Genomic DNA, 18,643 nt, shown 5'->3' with positions numbered 1-18,643 from the left:
CAGAATAAGCTGTTGGTTTAGAGCTAGTTTAATAAATAAACTGAGTTCCATCCTAAAAGTGGCAAAAAAAAAAAAAAAAAAAAAAAAATTTCTAACTGCAAATTGTAAACAAGCGGAGCTCGAACTGGGTTTCTCACCGGAGTATATCTTCGTCGAGCTCGCTCGAGATCAATAATTATTACTTTTTAATTGATATTTTTAACTATTCAAAGCAATAATGAAAAAACTCTTCAACATTCTACCGAATTCCTTTTTAATTATAAGATGCAAAAGGAAGCTCTCATTCCAATGATAAACACAGATTTTTGATTCTTTATTCATTGATTCTCTGATAATCTTATCCATATAGTGACAGCTTAACCACTTGAAACCTTGTCATCTTCAATTTTGTTTTTTTCTTTCTCCTTTGCATCTTTTTCTTTTTAACCTTTCAATTAAGGCTTCTCTCATTTTAGTTCAGTTTACATATTATTTTCCCAATAGCTAAGGATTTACTACATTCAAAAAACTGTTTAAGGTTCTCATGTTTAACATGAGAATTCCCTGTTTTACAAATAATAATTACTATTTACTGTTTTTTTAGCATCTAATCATGCAATGAAAGGGTCTTATGTCCCCTAGATTACAACATTGTTATATATTTAAAATGGCTTTAGGTCAAGGATAAGTATTTATATACTCAAGGTATGAATTGAATAATGCACCTAAATCTAACTCTATAAGGTATATATATAAACTTAAATGGGTTTGTTTAAATTATCCAAGGATTAGATAATATAAATGAAGTTTAATTAGCATTTGTCAACTTCCATTTACAGGCTACAGCTAGGGTTTCATGCAAAGACAAATTGGAATCAAAAGACAAAATTGTCAATTTCATGATAAAATAACAAAAGTTTATATGAATCTATCTCATTGAGAGGATATGGTGAGCCCACACCAAGATTTTCCCTTTAACATTTAATGAATCAAAATAATAGTAATGCTTCGAATCTTTTCTATACTTAACATTAATTTGTTTTTGTTAATTAATTCTCTGACTCTGTTTGCTTCTTGGAATAATATTAATACATAATTATAAATTGTACTTCCTTTTCTTTTAGGCACTATCAGTGGCAGTAATTTTTCCTGCCTGCTTTTGTAATACAATTTGTCAATGGAATAGTTTCAGATGAGGTTTTGGGAACTTGAAAGATTAGGAAATATCTAAGCCAATGCTTTTGTTTTGCTTTTTGCTTTTATTTATTTATTTATACACGCGTCGTCGTGCTCACACTGAAAATGATATTTAGATAAAAATCCTCATAATCGCATTGAATTTAAATTTTGAATATTTAGACTCTATTTATTTTTATAAAATAACTTGCAGAAAAATATTTTTTATAATTTCTCATTGTTTGGGGCGTTTAGGAAAATAAGTGAACAAAAAATATTTTCCTGGTGAATGGAAAATTAAGTTATTTAAAAAAAAAAAAACAATTTCCCATTTTCTAGAGTGTAAACATTTTATGAATATTAACAAATTTTATAAATTCATATTTTTTAATTTATTAATTATCATAATCATTACCACCTATCACTGTTTACCACCGGCTCGGCGGCTTTCATAATTGTTGCATATAAAGTTTGTCCGGCAACTTCAAGATTTTTTTTAATTCCTCTGGTTTCATTATATTTTGCTTTTTTATATTTCATGGATTTATCTAAAAAGATTCTACCAATTTCATTTGATTGGGTTTGTCTTGCATTTAAAAAATGTGAAGATTGAAAAGTTTGAGAATTTTAATAGAGTATCATAATATTTTGAATTACTTATTCCAAGCAAGGACAAAAATACTAATTTCTTATTTATATAATTAGCTAGAATTCTCCAATCACCATTAATTGTATGCTCATTTGTACTATCGAAATAGGCTTTTCGCGAACCCATTAGGCACCCACTTTAATACTTTTTTTTTTTTTAATACTTCACAAGTCTCCGGTGACCGGAACTGATTGAATTGAAGAACTCACATCAAGTTAGAGAGGAAGAGGGTTATGTCAATTTAGTTCATTACTCCATAGTCCATAATTAGCTTTAAGGAAAATTACTTTTCCTGTGTAAAAAAAATTGGATTGTCTAATTCTCAGAAAGTATAATTGAAAATGTAAGTCAAACACAAACATTTTATACACTTTCCTTATCTACTTGCCTCCAACTAAACATAGCTAAAAAAAAAAAAGGTATATTTGGTTAAATTTTTTTCTGTTTTTTAACAATTTAAAATATTTTTTATTATTCTAAAAATAATACTTACTATATTTTTTATTTATGTTTATTACAAATTGGATTAAATTGACAAATGCAAATTTTAATTTGTTTTGAGTTTGATTTGACCAAAGGAGGGGGTCTCTATATGCATATGCACATTCCTAATTGGGCTTAAATTTACGACATGCCGTTTAATGGCCATCTCTGACTTTGTAGTTTGATGTAGATTGTTTAATTTGTTTTTCTCTCCTTTCGCCGTTTGGCTAAACGAAAACTCTTTTTCCCTCGCGATCATTTCCCTCCAGGTCCGGCTACCAAACTCTAAATTCTTCTCGAGAAACAACTCTTAAACCCTAAAAACTCTGTTCTACCGTCACCAGTACATCCAAGTACGTATTCAATTGCTTTCTTTCATTAGGGAGCTGGAAATGGTCAACTCTCCATGATATTATGAATTCACTTATTTAAGCTTGTAAATATAACTATTGGTTTTTTCGTTCTTCTTTTTATTTTTTAAAATTACATATCTTTGACGATGAATTGTTTAAAATATAGTTTTTTTATTTTCTGATTATGATTAAAGGTCGTAAGAATGAGGGAGATAGTGACTGTTCAAGTTGGAGGTTTCGCAAATTTTATTGGCTCTCATTTCTGGAACTTTCAGGTAAAGCTTTATGCTTTGTTCATTAATTTGTTAAAATTGGGCCCTCTTTTCTGTTTATTGGGTTCTCTTTTATAAAGTCTGTGATGATTTTTTGTGCATAACAAGGATGAGTTGCTTGGGTTGGCCGCGGATCCTGGTAGTGATCTGGTCTTCAAGAATCTCCATCAGTATTTAAATATGGATGTGTTCTACCGTAATGGTGAAACTCAGCAGGTCTGAACTTTTATGCCATTAGATTTTTCTATGTTAAGTTAATGTGGCCTACTATTTTTTAGGATAAAAAAAAGTTCTAGATGTTTCTTTGTTTGTATTAGTGAACATGAGATTATGTTTTGGAAGCCATTGCTGTATTTTTTTTTTCTTTTGATCGGCAAAGATAAAATTTTATTTATGTATAATGTTCAGGAAAAACTCTATACATCCAAGCACTGACCTGAGCAATTGTTGTATTAATGCGGTTATATTTTTTTTTGAATCATTCATCGCTCTTATTGAAAAAGAGTTTGGTAATTTTTAAGTTTATTTACTTTATTGTTTATATGGAATCAAACCAGATTGCAGTTAAAGAATAAAATTCCCTTTTCCTTATTTAATGCTAAGAATCCTTGGGTTCAAATCATACAAGAAAATAAGATAGTTTATATACATTGCTAATATTTGAATTTGTAGCTCATAAGTTTCAAATTTATTAGCCTGCTATGTCTTTATGTATTTAGTTTCTTGACACTTGATATTCTTTGAATTATTGCTAAGCTTTTTCTTGCCATGTGCATTATTTTGCTGCCACTTTACTGACTTGCATTCTTGCTACAGTGATCCGATGCTCACATATTTGTTGGTTAACTTTCAGGGTGTGCTTACTTATACACCTCGTCTAGTTTCCATAGATAGTCAAGGTACTTTGTCCACGTCCAATCTTAATAAGTAACTATCTTTGTTTTTTTCAGTCAAGTGGATCTATTTTGTTGCACGTTTTATTTCAACTATAGTCAAAGTACGACATCTGTTGAAGATTTTATACTACCCTGTTCTCTTTCTCAATTACTGCTTACAAGTACTGCCAGGTATATTTTTATTTTCGATGTTTGAATGGAGTAGATAATTAATCAGTTGGACTCCCTGATATTGCAGGTTCCCTTGGATCTATGAGTTCACGTGGTACACTCTATAATGAGTGCTCACCGGCACCATCAGAAGTTACCACGTGGTGAGACTTCTGATTTCAATTTGTACACTTGCTGCTTGAATGATGAATATAGATGATACTTTTTGATAATTTCAATGGTAGCTCTTTATTAATACTCACTGTTGGGTCACTTCTAAGAATCATGAACTTTTACATATGTTAAACCTGAATTACTTTCAAATATCATGTGCATGAATATAGAAGAAAAGATAAGGAAATCATGTTTTAACCAGAGGCTGTGGTCGTTCAATTTGAATTGCTGCAAGGAATGCTGATTGGTGCTTTTTATAACTAGTAACAAGGCATTATTGATGATTGGAACACCCGCCCGCTCCTTTTTCTCAATCGTGTTCATTTTTTTTATGCAACTGAAGCTTTATTTATCTTTATTTTTAATATTTTGGTTTATGAGTTTCTCATTATTTGTCAAAACTGCAAAAGGTTTAGTTTGTCCTTTAGCTTTAAAATTTTGAGCAAAGTTTGAAAATCAAGCTTTGCTTTTCCTCTTTAGTCTATTAGACTGTCAGACACATTTTTTTATCCAGTTTTATTCATTGCCAAGCATGTTGTCATAGTGGTTTGTCGGGGTGCTCGACTGACTAAATGTCCAAGACCAATGCACAGGACAGGCCACATTTCCACTCATGCATTTGAAGCTCATAAGAAGAATTTGTTCTTGCAAAGTTTATATGAAGAAGAGCAGGAGAGTTTGAAGCTCACTGGTATCAACAAGGGGGGTAATCATGCTCAAAGAGAAATTCGGGATCAGGATATAGTTGAATCTTTGGAAAACGGTGTCCAATTTTGGACAGACTTTTCAAAAGTGCATTATCATCCACAGAGTTTATATGAATTTTGTGGATTATGGACGGATGATGAGGAATTCAACAATTATGGAGCTGGAAGAGATATTTTCTCTAGTGGTTTTCGAGGCGAAGAAATAGGCGAGAGGCTTCGTTTTTTTGTAGAAGAGTGTGACCATATTCAGGTATGCTTCTTTTAAATTTATTTTAATCATCAATAAAGATGCCATATGAACTTGAAAGTGCTGTTTCTTTTCCATTTGTGTTTGATTATTACTTGTTATCTCCTTGGAGTTTGGGCTGGCTGGTGACTCTCCCTGCCTATCATGTGGAAGTATTAGGAATTATGTATGGAATATCAACAGCAATTGGAGAAAATGCTAATTACTTGATGGGACCTTGATCTTCTTTTATGGTATATATTTTTGCATGTTGACATTGATGACTTGTTAAAGTATTTTTACAACTTTCTGATAATTCTTGTTATTTTTCGAGAGGGTCAGAGAAAGGAATGGTGAGAGGTGGAGGGTTTTGATTCTGAGTTGCAACCCTCCAGTGTACTTATATTGATTCTATTCCTTATTCTGAATTTTAATTTATAGATATGTGACTTTTTGGTTTGATGCTAAATCTTTATTGAATTTGGCAGGGTTTTCAATTCATTGTAGATGACTCAGGAGGTTTGTCTGCTCTGGCTGCAGATTTTTTGGAGAGTATTGCAGATGAATATACTAGCACGCCAGTTCTGCTCTATTCTGTGAGAGGTCCTGGTTGTCACATAAGCCCAGAAAGCCAGAAGCAAAAGATTTCCAGGAGTATTCACGACTCTGTATCATTTTCAAGACTTTCTTCCTTGTGTAAATTGATTGTGCCAGTTGGTTTACCCTTTCTAAGTAGAAGTAAGCTTGCTTCCGTTTAGATTATTTTTTATGCTTCCCCTGAATGCAGTGCACAATTATGTTTTGACTTTCAAACCCTGTCATCTTCACTTCAATGCAAAGAATTCTCCATAAATTGGGTTGCTTCATCCTTTACCCTATGTTTAATTTGATTGGAGTTGGCAACGTAGGATTCATATAGCCGACCCCAAATTGGGACTAAGGCTTAGTTGTTGTTGTGCTGCTGATGAAACTACATAGTCCTGTTTGCTTACTAATATCAATGTTCTTTAAGTTTGTCTATCCATATCTCTCTTACTTTCTGGTAATCTTCCCTTGATTTTGAAGGTAAAGCTTCTACATACCTCTGCATTGAAGAAAAGCCTTATCACTGCAGTGCAATCTATGCTTCTGCTATACATGCTATTAGTCTCCCCTTCAGGATGGAACCACTTGGACCCACTGCAGACTCTTGTCTTGTTTCTGGTGCTATGGATGTATATGAGCTTGTACAAGTGTTAAGTGGGCAAGATAGACAGAATATGACAACCATTCTTGACGTTTCCATGCCAGCTCCTCCTCTATCAGGTATCTGTCAAACAACTTTGTATCCCGGGCCCTTTTTTCTTTGACAAGTTTTGATTGATTGTTTAGCATGGTAAAAACAGGAAAACATGTTGAGCAATCTTTGCTAGGGAATCTGCATTCGTTGACACCAGAGGTAGCAGAAGTAGAAGATTTGCAGGCAGTGGAATCCATGACTGTTCATGGAGCCCTCGGGTCAGGTACTGGTTATGATTTGTAAATGTGCTGGACCAATATTATTGAAATTTCTTGCTTTCAACTGGTTGGTTTGCAAGTCCATGTTACATTTTTCATACTGAGGAGCTATGTATCTTGTGTTACTATTTTACTTTATTTTCTATAGGAGGTTCCCACGCTTCAGTCTCTGACGTAATGGACACAGTTAATGAGGCTTATAAACATGCATTAACAAGGCCAAAGTTCTGCCATCTGTCGGTCGCTGCTTGCCCTCTTCCAATACCGTTGCCATTTCCTTCGATCTTTGGCAGTCTGATCGGCCAGCATGGGGAGCTCTTGAGCAGCCCACTTCCAGGTTCTTCATCAAGGGGATCACTAGATGTTCACTCCATACCTATGGCAGCTAGACTCCGTTCCAGCAGTGCTGTCTTACCATTTTTGGAGAACAGATTATTAAATCTTCGGAGATATGGAATTGAGCGAGGGGCACCTGGGGCCGAGTTACTGAGAAGTTGGGGCTTTGCAAAGGATGAATTAGAAGACATCGAACAGAACCTAAGCAAAATGGTCACAACTCTTGATGATCGTTATCAGGTTTCCTCCGACTCAGATTAAGTTTGCCATTTCCTCAGTATCCTCATCCCGAAAGCCTATAATATTTTAAACTGAATTTAAAGTCGATAACTTTCTTGGATTTCTATGAGAGTTATTTTAGTTTTATTAGGGTTCTTGATTTCCTGTATTATTAGGTAAGCACCGAAATGTCGGTTACTATAGTAGCTCTATACGTTTCCGGATTTGTTGCTATTGAAACAGTTATGAAATACAGTCTGCAAGATGTTCATAATCATATAGACAAGAAAACAAGAAAAATCTATATTTATTATAGTTTCATTCGTGGAAAAATCAATTAGAACAAACAAAACTGGAGTTTTCAGGACATCTGGACTTTAGTGTTGACGTAGCATCACTACAAAAGCATTTGTAATCAGCTTCTTCATATCCCAAATGATTCATGTCATTTTCTGTTTTTGTTCTAATTATCTTGTCAAAGTGATATTTTCATGTTATTGGCAACATTTAAAAACAGCAGGATCCCAATTTTCCGTACAGATATTTAATATTTTTTTTGTTACAAGTCCATATTTTTAGGAATTAATCATAATCTAAGATGAAGGAGTTTGAAATATTTACAATTTGACCATATTAAAAAAATATTATTTATTATTTTTAAAATATTTAAAACGAATTATATTTCAAATAAAATAGTCATTTTATAACCATTTGTATTTTGAGATTGGAAGAGACGTTATAAAATGATTTGTAGTTGGAAAGAGAGAGAGAGATATTATAATAAGTGCTTACCCCACAACAACTCTTCTTCTGAGTTGTAGAGATAGAAAGAGAAGAAATATCTATCACTTCACTTGACATTCCCATAACGTATTTATTCCTCCTTTTTGTCTGTTTTGAGAAGCAATCCAATTTAAAATAAAATAATATTATAATAATATTCAATGGTTGCTTGGCTTTCAAAACCATCACACCTAGCTCTAACTAGCTACTAACTATACCCTTTGCTTTTCTTGCTACCTTCTCAGGATGGCACAAGGTCAGTCTACGTGTTGATAGATCTCATCACACTTCAATTCTCCCTCCTAAATTTATATATTTAACAATATTATCTTAATATTTATTATTAAAAATAATAATTAAAAACATATTTATATTTAATTAATATTTTTTTATACATGGATATCTAATGATTAACTCTCGTAGACAATTACTCCTCAAGACTTCCATTCTTTATGTTTTGTACAAAATGTGAAAAGAACGATATTTAATTAAATACATTGATGTACGCAACTATCAAATATAATCTATTAAAAAAAATTTTAATTTTTTATTGATTATAGATGGTGCCCTAGGGACATAAATCTAACTATTCAAGAAAACAAAAATAAATAAATTGATAGCATTCAGAAATATATTTTTCTCCTTTTGCTTATTAATTGTTTAATATCCATAGGTAATTTGGTTAAAAAATTACAAGGTTATGAAAGAAAATAGAAAAAAGATATGACATCAACATGGTATTACTTTTCCACAACCAAATTTCAATGATGGTTAAATAGATCTCCATGACATCAACGTCATGATAATTAATTACATTATCAGATTATTATTATTATATAGAGTGCACATGCATGGTCATTCAATATTAATTACATGTATGAAATCTATGATTAGACATTAAATATTCTTAAACATGATTAATAACGAAATTGTGTAAGGCACATGCCAAGTCCAAAAGATGGATATGAATTAGTAGTCAACCTGCTTGTTAATTTCTCTATCAGGTATTTTAAAATGAGAAATTAATAAACAAGACACAAAATTTGACCAAATAGCTTTAGAAAGTAATTAGTAAAGAGTGGGAAAATGCAAAAGCTTTCAAAAGAACTTCTCATTTGCACATATTCTGTAATAAAACCATCTCCTAGCGAATGAAGTGGAAAGGCAAAAAAAAAAAAAAAAAAAAAAAAAAACTGTATTGGGAAATCAATGCAGTTCCTAACATTTCAAAATATAATTTTTCTTCTTCTTCTTCTTCAGGCACAAAAAACATTGGTTTCCTCTCTCCATCTCACGATGTATTTTATGTACTCTGTGTGTCAACTGTCTATCCAGAAGTTATGAGCTGCAAGGAAGGGAAGAGGGGAAAAAACCAAAAATAGTGAGAAAATATTTCTTGTAATCAACATTTATAAAATCTTGCAGTCTTTGGTAACTCCCTAAAATAGCATACCAAAATGCAGCAAGTCATCAATTACTTAAGATATTTTCGTATATTTTCTTTAATGAATTATCTCCTTTTAAATAATAACCTTTTTTTTTTTTTTAATTTTTTGAAAAAAATTATAGCGAGCTCTCTTGAGCCTATAATGAAAGCATGATAGCAAGCTCACTTTATCCATTTCTAAGCAGTTTGCAGATGAAACATTTAGTCCTAAGTTATAAACCAAAGTTTAACAATAATCACGAAATATTATTAATCCAGCAAACTAAGCTGTCATAAGACTATCTGAGTTTTATTTTCTTATTTTCTCTTTTTCCCTTTACCAATATAAGTTAAATGATCAGGACAACCTTAGCAAACCTAAAGAAACACAGCCCAAAAAAATAGTTCAAGACATGACTTAAAAATTGAATGTCTAATTTTCTTTTGTCAACCAAGTGCTCTTTTTTTTTTTTTTTAAAAAAAAAAAGGAAATAAAAGCTCCTTTTCAAGTGCTAATAGACATATATATACAACCAAAAAATTCAATAAAAAGAAACATCATTTTCAATGGAAAACCAAATTGCCTTTCATTAGGTGGAAGAAACCATCCAAGAAGGTTACCATTGTCATTACACTAGGAAACCAAATTCTAATACCCAAGTCAATTTTATGGATTCAATTAGCACAACAAACAAATTCTAATACTCAAGTCCTGTCTGTCACCCAAAAAACAAGAGAAACCTCACATGCTTAGTACAAATTATGTTGTGCACATTATGTGAAAACAATGTTTCAATGACTAAAAATTAAGGAACATAAAAATCAAATTCAGAGGTGCTACTCATAAAATGTTGAAAATCATATATCACTGGCAGGGAAAAGACAATAATAACTTCTCCTAACAACCAACCTATGCAAAAAAAAGAGTAATTCTGGCTTTCTACTGTTGACGAAATATATCTACCTTATTCATGAAACACCAACCTGATTACAAAAAGAGCATAAAAAACATCCATGAGTGCAAGAACGCTACAAGTGATAAAAAACCCTCACGTGCGTGCACAAGCAAAAACCACTTGACTAGAAAATAAAACAAATACTCAAATGGAAAAAGAAAGAAAGAAAGTGAAGACAACGTACCTAAAACAGAAAATTCCTTCAATGGAACTGGCAAGAAGAGACCAGTAATAAGACTAGACAAGGACTTCAACAAGATGGGCCCATACTCCTTCCCTCTTCATTTCCAGACCTTTGGTGCTGCTGTTCAGTTTGTTGAGTCTGTTGCTGTGGTTGAAGCAAAAGCTGTGCTTGAAGTTGATGATGATGGTGCTCTGCTTGTGGTTGAATCTGATAAGGATTATCATAGGTACCCAAAGCCAGAGAAGGTGAAACAGCAGCACCACCACCAAGCTGATTATATCCAGTAGCGGTAACCGAACCAGATGCGTCAAATCCACTGTTAAATCTCACAATATCTTGCTGTTGCTGCTGCGGATCAAAATTTCTAAAAAAATCTTGCTGGTCTCTTGTTGCAACAGTGGGAGTCAAATGTTGTGCTTCAAACAGTTGGTGCTGATGAAGTTGTGCTGGTTGCTGGTGTGCCGGTTGTTGGTGTGCCTGTTGCTGGTGTGCCAGTTGCGGATGCTCTCTTATCATCAATTGCCCACTAGGAATACCCATCATAGGAAACATATTATGAGCCATCACATTTGAAGAAGAAGGGTTACCCATATAGTGTTGTGGCATAAACATTTGTTGCGGAATTGGAGCCATCGCTTCAGGACCAATGTACTGCGACAATTCTTTCTTGGCACTGTGAAGTTCACCTTGCAGCTGCTTTAGTTGATGTTGAAGAACTGAGATTAGACCCACACAGCCATAGACGGGATCACGAAGACGCTCATCAGCTTCATAAGCAAGTGAATTAACGGCATCTTCACGTTGAGCTGCGTTAAGCTCATTTAGAAGCTTAGCGACGTTGCTTGCACCAAAGACCTTATGGACACTGGCAAACTTCTGAGGCTGATCCGGTGGAAAATAAGGTGCAAATACACATTCTTGTGTGCATTTTCGCCTGAGAAATTTGCAGGCCGCACATGGCGAATTTGATGATGATGACATTTCTTTTCCCTCTTACTACCTGCAAACAAGAACAAAATTAAAATCAAATAATTTAGTTTCTTTTGTTTTTTATATTAATAAAAAGGGGTTGGGATGTCAAAGATTCAAGAGAAGTTTCTTTTACCCAATTCTAGGAAAAAGAAGATAATAATTTTCTCTTTTGTTGCTCTTTACGAGAAACAATATACAGATAACCAAACAGTGAGTAACAAGAAAGCTAAGAAAGAAAGAAATGAAGAAAGAAACTGTATCAAGGAAGATAAAAATGGAAACGAATCATCATTTTAACCTAAAAAAATATCCGAGAGAAAGATAGAGACCCATACGCAGAAGATAACAGTGGTCTAATTACTATTGGGTGGAGATAACCATTAACTAACGCGTTTCCTTATAAGCTTTTGATTCTCTCTCGAAGTTTTTCTCTCACCTTGAAATGCAAGAAACTGATGGTCTAAAGAATCCTTCAAGATCCATTTTCCTTTTCAAAACTCAATCTTACAAATCCATTTAATCTCCATATCCAAACAGGCTAATCCAAGTGCTCTACAGTACACACATCTAGAAAAGAAAAATAGTAGTAGGAAAAAAAAAAAAAGCATCCAAATCACAACTCAGTGTCATTACCTTCAATTTTCACTTCAAAGAATTAAACTCTTTTTCTCAGATCAATCTCTCTCTGTAGCCGTCTTCAACGTCAATGTAAGCACCTGAAAGTTACCAACACCACTAGGCGTCAAGAAAACAAGAAAACTACACCGTTACAACTGAAAAACTTAAACTGTAACAAAAATGGCGTAGGAGACCTTTACAGAGAGAGAGAGTTGTATGGTGTAGGGTCCAAGTGCGGCAAGTATCGATCCGATCTTTGAGTTTCGCCGATCCCGATAAAAAAAATGGAAATTATAAAATTTTCAGATTAAAAAACTAAAATAAAATCCAAAGAGAGAGAGGAGACGGTTAAAAAAAAAAAGAAGCAAAGCGGAAATGACAAGGAAGAGGAATCACCATGGCAGGACCGTCATTTTTATAAGCGGTTAAATGTAAACCGTTGAGATTTAATTAGGGAATCTATTAACCGTCCGATCAAAATTTGGGGCTTTTTGCTTTGCGATGTGCGTGTGCGTGTAAATTTCAAGCCTTTTACGAGAGGGAGAGGCGGGCCCCTCCTGAATTACAATTTAATGCGTTCCTGACTTACCTGTTTGTCCCTGTACTGGCAATGTCTAATTCCTAAATTGCCCTTGCTTTGGACTAGTTTGGAACTTTTTTCGTGCCCTTTTCTTTCAATTGGGTCAGACCGTCAGAGGGACTTTGATAGGTTACCTAATTTTTTTTCCCGGTTAGGATTTTTAAAAAAGAAAAATCAGTAGTTGAACTAAAAAACAGAAAATAACCTTTCTTTTTTCCATAAATTCTATTTGTAATTCTTATATTTTGAACCAATTTTATGTTAATTAATTTCACCAACTAAACTAACATTTGTTAATAAAAAAATTTTACAATATTGAATGGTATTTTTAGCCAAACTATTATTAGTGCTTATAATTTCATTATGTGACAGTTATGTTTCAGAATATTAGTTATTTCTATTAGCTGTTTGCAGAAGTTCTTAACTATTTTTTTAACTGCTATTAGCTTATACCATTTTAATTTAAAATGATAAAAAAAGACATCAGTTAAAAATTAATTAAAAATTATCTTACCAAAAACAGTATAATTAATAGAGATAGAGTTTTGGCAAAACGATAAAAGCTATTTTAAAAGTTATACGCGATAATATGGTTTTAATTAATTGGTATTAGAATTTGAATCTTAAATTTAAATTATTAATCAAATTTATCCCTTATCTTTTGAGCAAAAATACATTAAATATAAACTAAAAAATAAAATACATTAAGCATCATAGGAAAATGTGGATGATAAATTTTTTTTTTTAATAAAAGAATACTCGGTCGAATAATATTATACTTAATTCAACTTTTATACAAATTATCAAAATACAATTAATATGATATTTTTTTCTTAATATATTCTTACGCTAAATATTAATTATTTATAATTTTATATCCCAAAGTTATGGAATTGACTATTATAGTTTGCCACAATAATTACTTTATTTTTGGAGATTGACTAAATATATAAATTTAGTGATGTTTTTTGCAATCATAATTAGTGAATTTTGGCAAAATTTCAAATTTGTCCACATTAGCAACAATAACTTTTAAAATTTTTATTTTTATATGTAAAATATTAATTTGATAGGTAGTTAGTATAACTTTTAGATTAATATTCATATTTGTTTTAACTATCAGATAATGTTTAATCGATTTAAAATCACACAATAAAGCGTTCAATAGATAAACTTAGAAATTAAAATATTTAATAAATGTAAATTTTATTAGTTGAAGTATCAATGTGTCAAAGTAAAATTAAGAGTAATATAATTTTTGCCATCAATTAAGGGTAATACAATTAAGAGTAATAAGATTAAGAATAAAATAAAAAGTAATATAGATTGCTCATGAATAATATAATAGATGTAAATGCATTATTTATATGATGAAAAATTAAATTTTTTAATATTATATCAAACATACTTTTAAATAATATTTTATATAAAACCAAACGTTCAAAAAATATATATTTTTCTATAAAATATGTTTCATAAAAAATATTTTTTATAAATTATTTTTCGAAAACAATCTATACTTAATTTTAGAATTTGCCATCACGGCATGCCGTTCCTCTTTTTATTATGAAAAAAAAAAAAAAAAGCCTTAAAAACCAATGGGTGGTTAGGTAACTGATGACTAACTTTAGGACGGTTACTTGGAAAAGACCCTAAAGTGCAAACTTTCCTATTTCCTAGCAGCACGTCCGTCTACCATGCGCGTTTACCCTACTGCAACAAGGCTGCCATCAGTAGTACATGGGCATTTTCGTAATTCTAGTTTGACAGAGCACATCGTTTCTCGATTACCTAATTAATGCCTCGTTCCTTCCTTCTTCAACCTTTCTCTGCACAGGAGAAAAAAAAATGTATTTATTATTTATCTCTTCTTCCCTTATGACTTACAACCTGCTATTCCCGTGTCAGATTCGTTCGGCAAATCCGACCTTTTTCAAAACCTGCCACAGTCGTTTTGATTGACCCTGCCGTTTAAGAAGATTCCACAATCGACGTGACTAAACCTTAAGCTTTCAGGATCCTATACCCATCACGCCCTATACTATTCTAATAATATCCGACACCGGCTATTCTACTTTCCCGGTCAAATAACATTAACCACCAGCTTGATTTGTCGTTTCAAGGGTTTTATTTATTCTTCAAGTATACACGAAGAAACCGTGTGGTATAAATTATAAAAAAAAAAAACAGTAGCACGTGTGAGTTGTCGTCAGTCGACGGTATTATTGACGTGTATTGTAATATGGAAAGATAGACAAGGGTAAAAATAGAAAGAGAGGGTCGCTTATCTTGAACGGAACGCGAGTAGCAGTATAGAGAAGCGAAAATGGCTTGAGAGAAAAAGACAGGAGACAAAAAGGACTAAATGAGAAGGGTAAGGTATTTACAGAATTACCGGCGGTTGGTTGGTGGTGACGAGTGTTTGGTTCTATACTGGAATAACAGCCAACAGAGACAAGGGTTCAGAGATTGCAGTGTGTTGTTGGTGAGCAATTGCGTAGATACAGTTTCATTTCATTAATTGTAATTACAGTCTAGTCTAATGGAGTAATACTACTATTTTCCTTTCTGTCTCTGTTTTTGCTTTGCTTGTATTTTAGGTATTTCCTATTTAGCAATTTAATACGGGCAAGAAACCTTTCCTTTCACATATCTTTCTCCCTCAAAAGAAGCAAATTTAGTCTTACAATACCACCATGCTTTTAATTTATTAAAGTAATATTAAATTTAATAATAATAAATTACTAGTAATTAATTATTAATTGAAAGATTTTATAAATAGACAAAGGACAATAATGGGTTTCCACATGGGATATGAAAAGAAGACCACCTGATCACAGCTGGTCTATTGCATGCAAATCACCTCCATTTTGTCCTTTCTTTAATAATACTAATATTATTATTTTATTGGTAGTTTAATTCTCCACATTTCCATTTTCTTTTGCTGTTGACTTTTATGGGTTGGCAACGTGCATGGATTTTGACAGGGAAATCAAGACCTGAGATGTGATCCACATGCCACGTTTGACGTTCCCCTTTCTTGCTTTTTTATTTTTATTTGACTATTTGACAAATGGATAGTGTAGGGAATTATTAGTCTTACTTTCTCAATCAAATAACAAAATTAACTATATTATATTCCCTCCTTCCTAAAACAAAAGTCCATCTCTCTCTTTTTTTTTTTTTTAATAGTCCCAAAAAATATATAATTTATTTTAAAAAATAATGTAATGTTTATTTATTTTATTTGGTAAGGTGAAAAGACTTATAGTGGTGAGTCTAATAATGTTAATATTAAAATGATACTTTAAAATCTTTTATTGCTAATTGAATTGTGATACCTACTGCTTCATCCGTATTTTCGATATAGAAATAATTAATTTTTTATTAAAATTAAGAAAGTAGTTAATTAATTTTTTATCATTTTTTTTAATTTACCTTTAATATCTCATTTATTTCTCTTCTAATATCAACATAGACTTTAAATTATATTTCAATCTTCAATGAGACTTTTAATGCTTTGTTGGAATAAAGAAAATATAAACAGTTGTAAAAATGAAGCTTATGATCTGAGCCATGGAGAGAAATTCATTTTTTATATTCTATTTGAAAAAAATTGTGTGGAAATATGAAAATTTGTGCTTATTTAATCTTCCAACTGTTTTTAGTTATTAAAAATATACTTTAAGTATTGGATAATTTTTTAAATATTTGGTGAAGTTCATAAGAATTTCTTTCAATATAGGCAACTTAAAAATTTTGTAGCCATTTTCTATTTAAACTCCATTTTAATTAGCGCTCATATAACATATATGAGCACATTTCTTTTAATGGAAATTGATATAAATAAATCTATTCTCTAAAAGTTATTCACATTAAATGTCCATATATACTCTTGTTTCCCTCTATCCTGAGAATCTCTCATACTAAAAGTTTTACAAAATACTAGAATAAAGATAAGATATACTTTTCACATTTGCATGATTTTAAATATTATCAAATTAGGTAAAAATTTTTATATATAAAAAAACAGGCAAATTATATACTTTTCCTATATAAAGAAAAGCAAGGGAGTAGTATGTATATTATCTATAGCCACGATGCATTGAAATTTGAAACAAGTAACACATTTCTCATATGAGCTAATCCCAATTAAACAATGGGCGTCCGCGATTTAGCCCATTGTTATCCAAATGGTTCATGAATCCCTTTGAATATCTCTAAATATAAAACATTTTATAATATTATTTTTTTTCTATAAATATCGTTTTGATAATATCTATAATTAATTAACTCCGTTCATTCCATTTTATTTATTTGTTATTTCTTTTTTGTATGTCCTAAAATATTTGCAAGGTTTCTAAGTTTTTATATATTTAAATAATTATTTTTCCTCTAATAATTTTATAGTTCATTAAATGAAAAATTTTTATTAATTTAATAGTAAAAAAGGTAAAATAGTTTTTATTGATTAAATTCTTAATATGCGTGTTTTGCCAAACCATGTAAATAAAATAGAACATAAAAAGTATATTTTTAGTTTTACTTTTATTTATATTAAATACGATTTGTGAGATTGAGTAATAAAGTGAAACAATTGTAATTTATTTAAATTAATAAATACTCTATCCGTTCAATATATATATACACACATAGAAAAAAATGAACCAGAAAATATAGTTCAACTATGGGTCCGCTTGTTTCCGTAAAAGAACTTGTAGGAAAATATTTTCTACAATGTTCCATGGTTTGAGGCGTTTAAAAAAATAAGTCAACGGAAAATATTTTCCTGGTCAAAGGAAAATTAAGTCATTTTTTACAAAAAATAACTTTCTATTTTCGAAAAAGTGAACATTTTTTGGATATTGACAAACCTTATAAATCTATATTTTTTAATTTATTAATCATTGTAGTCACTACTACCGGTCACTATTTACCACCGATCACCACCACCGGTCACCTGTGGCTTTTATAATTTATATATTTTTTTCATTTTTCTCCTATTTAACAATAAAATTTGTAAATTATAAAATTTCTATTATTATTAATATTTTTATGGTTTAATGAGATAAATACTTTAATATTTTAAGTAATTTTTAATATTACAGCCAAACAATAGAAAATAAGTCATTTGAAAAATATTTTCTATGAAAAATATTGTTCAGCAAGTTATTTTCCTGCAAATTATTTTACGAAAGCAAACGGATCATATATTAATTAATTTTCTTAATATATATTTAATAGGGAAATAGAGAAATTAAACAATAAATGATATTTTTTTAGAAAATAAAATTGGACTACATTTTAGGACAATATATATATATATAAAACACCAAGGAATTATTTTATTATAATTTAATAGAATAACTTTTTCCTTACTGTGAATTTTTGTTTTTAATGTTAAGTGTTTTGTACATTTAATTACATTGACATAGAATTCTGATGTCACCATTTAAGTAGTCCAGAATGTTATAAATGCCCCACTCATTACTAGCCTTTTCACCCCCATCCCCACCCTTGATTTCTTCTAGGTTACATAATTGCCACCATATAAATGTTTTGTATTGTTGGCCCATAGTAACTACAACTTAGATGTAGACAAATGGAAAAAAGAAAAAAACAATTCCACACTCAGACCAGCATGATATTCAAATAAAACTTCAAATAAAATATGTCTGAAAATGCAATTCGATTTTTCTCGTTCAATGGCTGTTTTTGCAAATGGCTTCATCCGAGAGGGACGCGATGCAAGATGATGATGAGTCAACTACGACAAGAGATCATGGACGGAGATTTCTCGATAACTTTAATGAAGACGGTGAATCAAAGCTAAATGAATTGATGGAAAATGAAAAGAGAGAAAAAGAAAAAAAAAAAAAAAAAGGAAGGGAATTAAAGGATTAAATGAATAAATGGATTTTTTTTTTTATTTATGTGTTTGCTTAATTATCATGCCACTAATTCCATGGTGAGGTTCAAATATGAATAATATGGAGATAGAGTTTTG

The 18,643-nt window shown here is 31.1% G+C and overlaps 2 protein-coding genes across 8 annotated transcripts; one reads left to right on the top strand and one right to left on the bottom strand.

Moving 5' to 3' along the window:
• The first annotated feature begins 2,492 nt into the window (after nucleotides 1–2,492).
• LOC105639665 (plasma membrane, autoregulation-binding site, misato segment II, myosin-like, tubulin/FtsZ protein) lies at nucleotides 2,493–7,438 on the top strand. Of its 3 annotated transcripts, none has more exons than XM_012223786.4 (10): nucleotides 2,493–2,640; nucleotides 2,835–2,915; nucleotides 3,021–3,128; nucleotides 3,766–3,811; nucleotides 4,047–4,122; nucleotides 4,726–5,089; nucleotides 5,554–5,803; nucleotides 6,131–6,370; nucleotides 6,451–6,567; nucleotides 6,711–7,438. In XM_012223786.4, exons 2-10 carry the CDS (start codon nucleotides 2,844–2,846, stop codon nucleotides 7,157–7,159), a joined length of 1,722 nt encoding a protein of 573 aa, XP_012079176.1. In that variant the 5' UTR covers nucleotides 2,493–2,640; nucleotides 2,835–2,843; the 3' UTR covers nucleotides 7,160–7,438. The 3 variants fall into 3 exon arrangements, with proteins under 3 accessions (XP_012079176.1, XP_020537223.1, XP_020537224.1); XM_020681564.3 differs by having other exon boundaries at nucleotides 2,523–2,723; XM_020681565.2 differs by lacking the exons at nucleotides 2,493–2,640; nucleotides 2,835–2,915 and having other exon boundaries at nucleotides 3,035–3,128; nucleotides 4,731–5,089.
• A 1,558-nt stretch (nucleotides 7,439–8,996) lies between these two features.
• On the bottom strand, nucleotides 8,997–12,435 carry LOC105639666 (LOB domain-containing protein 36). Of its 5 annotated transcripts, none has more exons than XM_020681566.3 (5): nucleotides 12,251–12,435; nucleotides 12,072–12,154; nucleotides 10,467–11,466; nucleotides 10,237–10,310; nucleotides 8,997–9,245 (listed from the first exon to the last, which is right to left on the bottom strand). In XM_020681566.3, exon 3 carries the CDS (start codon nucleotides 11,445–11,447, stop codon nucleotides 10,533–10,535), a length of 915 nt encoding a protein of 304 aa, XP_020537225.1. In that variant the 5' UTR covers nucleotides 11,448–11,466; nucleotides 12,072–12,154; nucleotides 12,251–12,435; the 3' UTR covers nucleotides 8,997–9,245; nucleotides 10,237–10,310; nucleotides 10,467–10,532. The 5 variants fall into 5 exon arrangements, with proteins under 5 accessions (XP_020537225.1, XP_037493870.1, XP_012079177.1 ...); XM_037637942.2 differs by having other exon boundaries at nucleotides 10,291–10,310; XM_012223787.4 differs by lacking the exon at nucleotides 10,237–10,310.
• Nucleotides 12,436–18,643: the final 6,208 nt, after the last annotated feature.

The sequence above is a fragment of the Jatropha curcas genome, chromosome 3 (genome assembly GCF_041381405.1).
Source record: "Jatropha curcas cultivar XTBG-Jc1 chromosome 3, XTBG_Jcur_1.0, whole genome shotgun sequence".
NCBI classification, from domain to species: Eukaryota; Viridiplantae; Streptophyta; class Magnoliopsida; order Malpighiales; family Euphorbiaceae; genus Jatropha; species Jatropha curcas.
The sequence above is the reverse complement of the archived record's forward strand: the minus strand, read 5'-3'. Positions and strand labels throughout refer to the sequence as shown.